This window comes from Nannospalax galili, unplaced genomic scaffold (assembly GCF_000622305.1).
Source record: "Nannospalax galili isolate Female #2095 unplaced genomic scaffold, S.galili_v1.0 scaffold109, whole genome shotgun sequence".
Classification (NCBI taxonomy): Eukaryota; Metazoa; Chordata; class Mammalia; order Rodentia; family Spalacidae; genus Nannospalax; species Nannospalax galili.
The window spans coordinates 2,554,048-2,563,713 of NW_008360315.1; the positions used below are offsets into that span (position 1 = coordinate 2,554,048).

The 9,666-nt window shown below is 38.7% G+C and overlaps 1 protein-coding gene across 4 annotated transcripts in view; it reads left to right on the forward strand.

Moving 5' to 3' along the window:
- Positions 1-9,666, forward strand: part of LOC103727156 (probable ATP-dependent RNA helicase DDX60) — a 129,472-nt gene that overhangs the window by 95,134 nt on the left and 24,672 nt on the right. For all 4 annotated transcript variants that reach the window (XM_029559554.1, XM_029559555.1, XM_029559556.1 and 1 more), the window contains 2 exons: positions 3,601-3,759; positions 8,224-8,371. In XM_029559554.1, the coding sequence (XP_029415414.1) occupies positions 3,601-3,759; positions 8,224-8,371 (307 nt within the window). The remainder of the gene's footprint in view (positions 1-3,600; positions 3,760-8,223; positions 8,372-9,666) is intronic.

Here is a 9,666-nt window from a genome sequence, read left to right on the forward strand (position 1 = left end):
GTTTGAGGATCTGTTCCTCAGGGGTCACATGGGCTTGGGAGGAGCCCATGGCTCCTTTCTTTTACCAGTTCTGCCTATGTGAAGATAAGTCAAAGGTGTAAGTTATTTAATTTAAAAAAATTTTATTTTATATGTATGAGTGTATTGCCACCATGTAGGTTCTGGGATTCAAACCCAGGTCCTCTGCGAAAGCGTCCATTGCTCATAACCACTGAACCACCTCTCCAGGCCAAGTTACTTAATTCCAAAATGTAATTTGTGCTATACCCATTCCTTTAAGGTATGGAAAGTAATACAGACTTTATTTGTTATTATTTCTGCCTCTCATTCATTATTCAAATGCATATAGCTTATTCAAAAACATACAACTTTCTTGTTCAATTTCATTTTTATTGCTGTCTGAGGTAGGGTCTTGATATGTAGCCCAGGCTGACCTTCCTTTTTTAACCTCCTCAGTGCTGGGATTATAGGATTGCTACCACTATGGCCAGTTCTACCTAAATCCTTAATAAATATCTTTAGTGTACTATTACAAATTATTTTCTTCCTTAATTTTGATATTACTTTAAAATAAACTATTATTACTATTTTGGTTCTTATTAATTTTCAACACAGATGTTGGTTCTTTTCAACACCAATTGACATGTATGAGTACATCCAAGTATACTACAGAAATTTAAGTTTCTTAGAATATGTTGCAATATTTATTGGTAGGATATTTTAGTCTTTTTAATTTTTTGTGATGGGAACTATGATCTAGAGCCACTAATTTGTTGCCAAATTTCATGTTATTGAATACAATAACTTAAAATTGAACATAATAATTTAATAGATCCAGTTTTGATAAAATGATACCACAGAATAATTTCATTAGTGCGTAATACTATATTCTAGAGTAACCTTGATAATGTAATTTATGACAAGAACAGAAAGTTTGCTTGCTGTAAATAATTTCAAAGTACACTCAAGCCATGGACCCTTCATATACATAAATCCACAGAGTTTTGCTCGGGTGTTACAATTTGATGACACTTGTTCACATGTACACAGTATATTTATGAACCATAACTGGTATTATATATTAAGAATAATGATGATAGGTGAGTGTAAGGTCCTGTTTGAAAATTTTGGAGTTTTCAATAAAATTGTTCCTTTTGTATTTGGGACAAGAGAAAAAAATTCTGTACCATGCAGCTTATCCACTTCCGCTTCAAGCACAACCATGGATGTTAGAAGCAAGACCACTCTCTTAAAAAAAAAAGAAAGGAAAAAGAAAAAAGAACCATTGTCTGTCTCCAAGCTATTTCTGAAAGCTTAACTGCAATATAGAGATCAGAATGTAATTGCTCATTATTCACGTACGCATCCAAACATAGGGGAGGCAAAAGTTTCCCTCTAGCCCCTTCTGACTTGTCTGCTGGGTATTTAAATTTAACTGCTCAACAGATGAGAAGCATTCACATTAATCTAGACTGAACTGTGGGTGGCATGGGATCCTTCATAAGAAGTGTTGATCCAGTGACTCAGTTAGAATTGAATACTTAATACTGAACTGAACGAAGAGTAGCTTCTATGCTTCTGTTTCAGAGAGACTGAAGAGGCAAGGTTATTGCCAAGTGATGATGGAAATGGCAGTATTTAATAAAACATGATGTGCTCTCAGCTTAGTAACTTGTGTAATAAAAGACAGCAGTGTTGCAGTTAGGCAGATTGGGTTAGGAGGCACACTCTGCTACATACAAGTTTTGCGTGTTCTTTGATAGGTCCCTTCATCTCTTTATATCTCCATTTTCAATGCTTTGTTGTTAGCCTCAGCCTTTGACGGCTGCGCTATTCCCCCAGCCCAATATTTCTCCATTTTTCGTCTGTAACACAGGTATAATAAAGTTGGCACAGGGGTTGGTATAATAGGTATAATAACTTCTTCATGGGGTTGTTATAACAAATGTATTATTTTACTCAAGGAGCTTACAATTGCATCTGACAATAGTAACAATAATATAAATGTTTCTTATTATTTGTCTGATGGATTTCATTTAGCATAGACTGTCACTTTCTAAATCCTTGTTTCACCAGTGTGCCAATTTGTTTATTTTTCACTGATCAACCTTGCTCTATTTATGTTTTCATTTTTGTTTTGGCACAGGGGATGACCCCAGAGTGGCACACATGCCAGGAAAGTTCTCTACCACTAAGTAGAGCAAAGTGCTTCACCACTAAGTAGAGCCCCATCCTCTTTTACTCTTTGCTTTGTGATAGGATCTCACCAAGGTGCTCAGGCTGGCTTTGAACTCATTCTGTAAATTAGGCTAGACTTCAACTTCTGATCCTCCTGCCTCAGCTTCCCTACTAGCTGGGATTATAGATAAGCCTGTGCCACTAGGCCCGGCGTCACACTTCTTTTTAATACTAGTGTTATAAAGATTTTTTTAAAAGAAAAACTTTTGTCTCATATTTTAAACTTAAAAACCTTATTATATGTCTCCAACCTGTGGTTTGCTCTAATATGCTATATGGTTAGTGCAGTGATGAAACTTAGCAGCTACTTCAGATGTAGTGTTTCAGTAACAAGTTGCAGTGCTGAGATGAAACGTGTGTGAGTTTTTCCTAGCAGTCCTGTGGAAAGTCTCACATTCCTGACATTGTGGCATTCATGTGACATAAACTTAAGGCTTGCTTGCTTTTCCTTCTTTCGGTGACATTGTACTTAGTCTTCACAGGAGAATTTGATCTGCAGCCATTTGATTAGTTGCTCAGATCTGAGAGTCTAAATGGTTACAACCTGAGCCAGGTCAAGCCCCAAGGCCCCAAGGCTCCAGATCTTGGAGACATTTCTCCACTTTGTAAAGGCCACAACACATGCGGTTTTATGGTTTCTAGAAAGAAGTAATCATGTTACCAATTGTTGGAGATGAGAAGTTTTGCCTCTTTCTTGCCAAAAGAACAGTTTTTGAGGATGGTAAAAACTTTTTTTATTCATCTTTTAGGAGAGTTTGGCAAAGGTAGAGATAGTTGTGTCCTGTTTATAAACAGAGAAAATCCAGTATTTTACTTTTGCCTGTAGCGTGTCTATCATATGAAGATTTTTCATGAGTTTACATTGCAGTGTTACAGGGAAAAGGTCTTGGTAGGGAAACTTAATTAAAGTTCACTGCAAGGTAGTTAATTGGTAATATGGGAATCTAGAGCACTAATATACTACAGAATAGAATTCTTAAAGGTGGGCTTAAGAAAAGCCCACAGGTATATGTCATTGCTATAGTCTGAATGCGAAATGTTCTGCTTAGGCTTCTGTGTTTGGACAGTCCTGTTTTGGAAGGTTGTGGAACATTTAGGAGGTGGAGTCTTGCTGAAGAAAGTGGGTTGTGTTTAAGGTTATAACCATTGTTACTTCCTGTTTGCTCTCTGCTTCCTGACTGTGGTTATAATGAGACTAACCACCCATGTTCCTGCTGCCATGCCTTTCCCCTACTCCATCCCTTAAGTTGCTTCTTATCAGACGTTTGTTTACAGCTGTGGGAAAAGCAACTATCACAGTCAAGGTTGATAGAAATACTGACTTTTATTTATGATATTTTCAAGACATTCATTTGTTTTCAGATTCAGATTACATGATGTAGAAGGGTGTGCTTTAGAAGCTTGTAAATTCCTGATAGACAAGGAGGAGGAAAAAAGGCCTCCCAAAGCTGACAAAGAAGCCCACGAAATGGCTGCCAAACTTCGGAAAGTTGGAAAATCCTTGGAGAAACAAAAGATAATGTAAGTATTTCACTGAACAAATTGGTCACCTCAGGGTTAGCACACTCTCCAACGTCCTAGCAGAAAACATTGCCTATGCTTGATAAAGAAGTTCTAATTATTGCTTGAATTTTTTTTTTTCAAATCTGAGAGAAATGGGGGAAGGTAAGTGACCAGCATCATGTGTTCCTTAGCTGCATAGATCAGTTTCATTTGTGATTGCTAGAAGCAAGTCCAGGTTCCAAGAGTCTGTGTAGATTGCAGAACTTGATGTAATCATCTGGAGAAATAAGCACATCTGTGACACAGGTGTGGACTCATCCCACAGAAGGCTCATGCACTTTGTTTTGGCTCATGACATAATACGTTAGTGACTCACAGTATGAGCTTGGGATTGGACTGCAATGCCAGTTTGACTCTTGGAAGGACTCTGCTGTTGTGATTCCTCTTCTTTACTCTCAGTGTGTAATTCTACCAACTCTAGGGCCAAATTGTTTCCTTCCCGTGGTCCTCTCTCTCTTTAATTGCTGCCTGGGTTGGAAATGCAGTAGTCTTCTCCGGATAATTGAAGAGGTCTTTATGGAGTTGAGATCCTCCGAGTTCACCATTTTCCAATCTAGCTAATGCTTTTTAATAAACTTACATTTGTAAAATCACCCCAGTCTCAATATTCTCCATAAAAATAAAAAAAAAAAAACCTTAGAAAGGGCCTCACTAGGTAGCCCTGACTGCCCTGGAACTCACTACATAGACTGGGTGCTTCAAACTCACAGAGATCTACCTGCCTCTGCCTCTGAGTGCTGGGACTAAAGCGTGCACCACTGTGCCAGAAACCACATTCTCCTTTCTTCCTTCACTGATGAAATCTAAGTCCTTGCTATTGCTCGTCTGCCAACAAGCTTTGGTCTTTGTTTTCACCTTTCAGTCTCGTTTCCTTTATTCCCCTCTTGCCACAGTCATGGCTGTCCTCACGGCACTCGGTCCTCTTCTTTCACAACCTTTTCCCTTTGTTGCTCTCCTGGTTTTTGTCATCTGCTCTCTGACTCTTGTGCTGCTTCCTCAGCTTAACATGCTTTCTCTTGTGTGTCCTACTTGTTTAGTAGAAGATCAGTTATATTGTATGTCTGATTTTTCTTTGGTATATGCATATTGAGGAGGCATTATCTCAAAATCTAATATCCAAAATGATCTAAAATCTGAAACTTTGGGGTACTCACACTATAAGGGAAAATTTCACAGGATAAATCTTGTTTCATGTATAAAATTTTTTAAAATACTATATGAAATGGCCTTCAGGCTATGTGTGGAAGGTAGTACATATAAAACATAAATGTTTAGACTTGGGTCTCATATCAAAGTACCTTATTATGTATAGGTCAATAGTCCACAATCCCCCAAATAAAAATCTGTCTCAAGAAGTGTAGATAAGGGACACTAAATCTTAATTTTCCCCCTAAATTCTAAGTCTCTTTGCAAAGGAAGTGTATTTCCCTTTTGCATTCCATAGCTTAGTGGATGAAAATTGGTCCAGAGAATTTAAAAAGAATATTTTATTTAGTATTTTAATTTTATGTGTATTAGTGTATTTCCTGCATATATGTAAGTGCACCTGTGTTGTGCCTGTGGAGGTCAGAAGAAGGCATTGGATTCTCCTGAAACTGGAGTTACAGATGGTTGTTAGCTGCAATGTGGGTGCTGGGAATTGAACCCAGGTCCTCTGCAAGAGTAATCAGTGCTCTTAACCACTGAATCATCTCTCCAGCCCCTGTTCCAGAGATTTTTAAAATATCTTTTTATTGATTCTCTGAGAATTTCATGCAATGGCAATATATTTTGATCATAGTCACCCTCTGTCCTCCATCCACAACCCACCCTACTACCCCCCAACTTTATATCCTCCATTACTATTGGTTTATTTAAAAGGCTTATTGAATCTAATTTATGTTCCCCAGTGCCCTGCAATGTCCATCCTCTGCAGCCTGGTTAATCTATCTAGCACCACGCCCTTAAAGAAAACTGAGTAACCAATATGAAAGTTGGTACCAAAAGAGTAGGGTGTTGTAGTGAAGAACCTGACCATGTAGGTTTAGAGAGGAAATGTAGAAGACTTAGGAAAACGATTGAATGCTATAGGCAGAGTTTAACAGGTCATTCTATTAGCTGCCCAGAAGAAATTAGGGCTGAGAGCAAAGCAGATTACTTTGGAAATAAGGACTTAAACAACCACGTGGCTGTTTTGACAAAGAATCTGGCTGTTGTCTGCACACAGCCTAAGAACTGCCTTAGGCAAAGGTGAAAAGCAATGGACTAATTTCTTTGGTGGAGGAAATTTCAAGACAGCCTAACAATGAATCAGTGGCATGGTTATGAATGGTAAATATCATAGAGATATACAATAAAAAGGAGCAAGTCAGGCAGAAAGACATGCAGAATGTACAGTTTGGATTAAAAAAGAGCACTAGGAAGATTGATGTTGGAGCCAAGGCATGTGCTGAAGGAGAGGACTCTCTTTGATAAGGAGATTAGAGTCATTAGATTTGCAGTTAAACAATGAAAATAGTATCTTCAGGAAAAGACCACACCCAGCTAAGCCTCCAATTTGTGAAAGGAAAATGGTGGAGGTGTTTTCTGCTCCTAGAGAACACAGCATAGAAAAGCTGCTAATATGGATGAAAAAAGCCAGGGTTCATTGAAGGCTGGCAGCTTAACTTGGCATGTGATACTTACTGGCTTGAAAAGCATAACCTGCCCACACAAGAATGAAGGAGCCATCAGTTATTCCTCCACAGTTTCAGAGAATCACAGAGACCAGGCAGCCTGTACAGCCTGAAGCAGGGCCTGAATAAAGAAGGCCTTGACAGTCCAAGGGGCCCTGACAGGCCATTGTGTGACACTTTGAAGGTGAAGGCTGATTGGCAATGTAAACCCCAAGATGGTAGAGATGCTAGAACTTTGAGACATTTGCAAAGTACAGCTGTAAACAGAGAGTGGTACCAGCTCAAGAGAGAGATGGATGTTGCTCATAGCAAAGCTGGAGGGGCTGAGTCATCTAAACTCTTCGGAAATAAAGTTCCAGAAGTTGGACATGATTGGATTTGGATTTGTTGTTTTCTCTGTTGGGTTTCAGTCTTGTTTTGGTCCAGTATTTCCTCACTACGCCCCCATTCCTAAGCCAGGATTCATCACAGGCTGGCAGCTAAACTTGGTAGTGTTGTTCATGTGATACTGGCTTTAAAAGCATAACCCCCCCCACAAGAATGAAGGAGCCATCAGTTATTCCTCCACAGTTTCAGAGAATCACAGAGACCAGGCAGCCTGTACAGCCTGAAGCAGGGCCTGAATAAAGAAGGCCTTGACAGTCCAAGAGGCCCTGACAGGCCATTGTGTGACACTTTGAAGGTGAAGGCTGGTTGGCAATGGAAACCCCAAGATGGTAGAGATGCTAGAACTTTGAGACATTTGCCAAGTACAGCTGCAAACAGAGAGTGGTACCAGCTCAAGAGAGAGATGGATGTTGCTCACAGCAAAGCTGGAGGGGCTGAGTCATCTAAACTCTTCGGAAGTAAAGTTCCAGAAGTTGGACATGATTGTATTTGGATTTGTTGTTTTCTCTATTGGGTTTCAGTCTTGTTTTGGTCCAGTATTTCCTCACTACGCCCCCATTCCTCCTTTTTGGAATGGGAATGTGTACTGGGTTCCATTGTGTGTTGGGAATATATGATTTATCTTTTGATTTTACGGGGGCTTATAGTTAAGAGTTTGCCTTGAGTCCCAGAAAAGAGTTTGGACTCTGGAATTTTGAATAGTGTTGAGACCATTAGAGACTATGGCAACTTTTGGTGTTGGACTAAATGCATTTTGCCTTTTATATGTTCATAAGCCTATGGGGGTTAGGGAGTGGAATATGATGGTTTGAACGAGAATGCCCCCATAGGTGCCAAGAATTTGGACTTTTAGTTCCCAGTTTGTGCTGCTATTTTGGTAGGTTTTAGGGGGTTCAGCCTTTCTGGAGGTAGCAGATCACTGGGTATGGGCTTTGAGAGGTCTTAAGCCTTGCCAGATTTCCAGTCTCTCTCTACTTCTGGTGCCTGCTTGTAGATGTGATCTCTTGGCTTTCTGATCTAGCCACCTCTGCTGCCACACCTTCCCCACCATTATGGATTCTAACCCCTGAACCATAAAGCCAAATAAACCTTTCCTTCTATAAATTCCTTTTGTCATGGTATTTTATCACAGCAATAGAAATGTAACTAATACAGATAGGAACATCACAGAAAAAGAAATGCATTCACAGTGGAATTATCTCCAGGACTCAAATGTTCCAGAGGCTGAAGTGTAGGTATATTAGGGATAGGAGACTAAAGTCATAATATGGATGTGTGTGGCATGAAAATCTGGTTGGCATGCATGATTTGGGATGCCTGGGCTTTCCTGTGGTAGCTGGATGATGATATTGAGTTCCTAAAATTTCTTATTCTTATTAAGAGATGAAAAAAGCCAGAAACCTTCCAGAAGACTGGATCAACAAATATTACATGCAGCTGAATATAATTATCTGGTGAAAAGTTTAAAGAAGAACCTGGAGATGCCTCAGGACTGCACGTATGCTGACCAGAAAGCTATAGACGATGAGGTCAGCACCCAGAAGGAACCAGTGCTCCAAGAGATTATGCCATCCATCAGGAAAGACCACACACACACACAGACACACACACACACACACACACACACACACACATTCACATATATATATACACACATGTGCACACACATACATATATATGCACACACATAGGCACACATATATACATATCTACACACATATATACATACCTACACACATTTACACATACACATATGTATATACACACATGTGAACACATCTATACATATATACATATGCACACATACATACACACATATAGTCTGAATTCTAGACTTCAATGCCGTATGTCTCATTGAAAATTTGGATCCATGTAGACTAATATACTTTGGTATTGGCAGAATTCCTTAAACTCAGAGACTTTCTATACTGCAGCTAAAACATTCCACCAAAGAGTCATTGGGATGTTTAAAAGTGATTTGCCATTTTGTCTTTGAAAACTTCTTTAGATTATTCCTATCTACTGTAGATATATTTGAAAATACGGTTGGTTCCAATAAAAGCAATGCCATCATTCAAATTTCTCTGCCCTTCTAGCTTTGGTCCCATTTACCTATGGCTACACAATACACACACATACATATATACCTTCTGGGATTTTATATATATATATGTATATATTTATGTACAAAATTATTTCCCAAATGTATTGTGAAGAATATTAGTTCTTAGGTATTCTGATTTTTCTTTTTTTAGGTTTACAGTTGAATTATTACAGTTATACAATATTGTGCTCAGTATAAACCCTATAAGACATAAATTAAATGATGTTTTAACCTTTAAAAAGATCTCCATTTCATTATTAAAATACACAGTTTCATACAGAAAAATTCTTTTTCAATGCAACTGACATTGGATGTTTGCACGAACACGGGTATTTTTAAGGCCATTTATGTGTAATTCACAGTGGAAAGTAAGCATTCCTCAGCTATGTAGGGTAGAGGCTCTGCTTTGCTTTCTGGTGAGAACTTTTAAGACTCCAGTCACTTGACCTTGTTTAGGCAAGAACAGGCCATACCCTCATATTCCTCTTGGGGTTTTATGTACTGCTTTGCCAGAGTTTTCTACCCCAGGGTTGAGGTGAGACTGACTTAGTCCATGCCAAGAACTGGGAAGATCTTCTGGTGGTGACTATTGATGTCACTTTATGTTCTTTATCATAATGTAGAATAAATGCCTAACCGTGACTTCATTTAGCCAAACATTACATAGCATGCACACTCTTTTCATTTAAACATTTTTGATTGATTTAAAATTATTTAAGA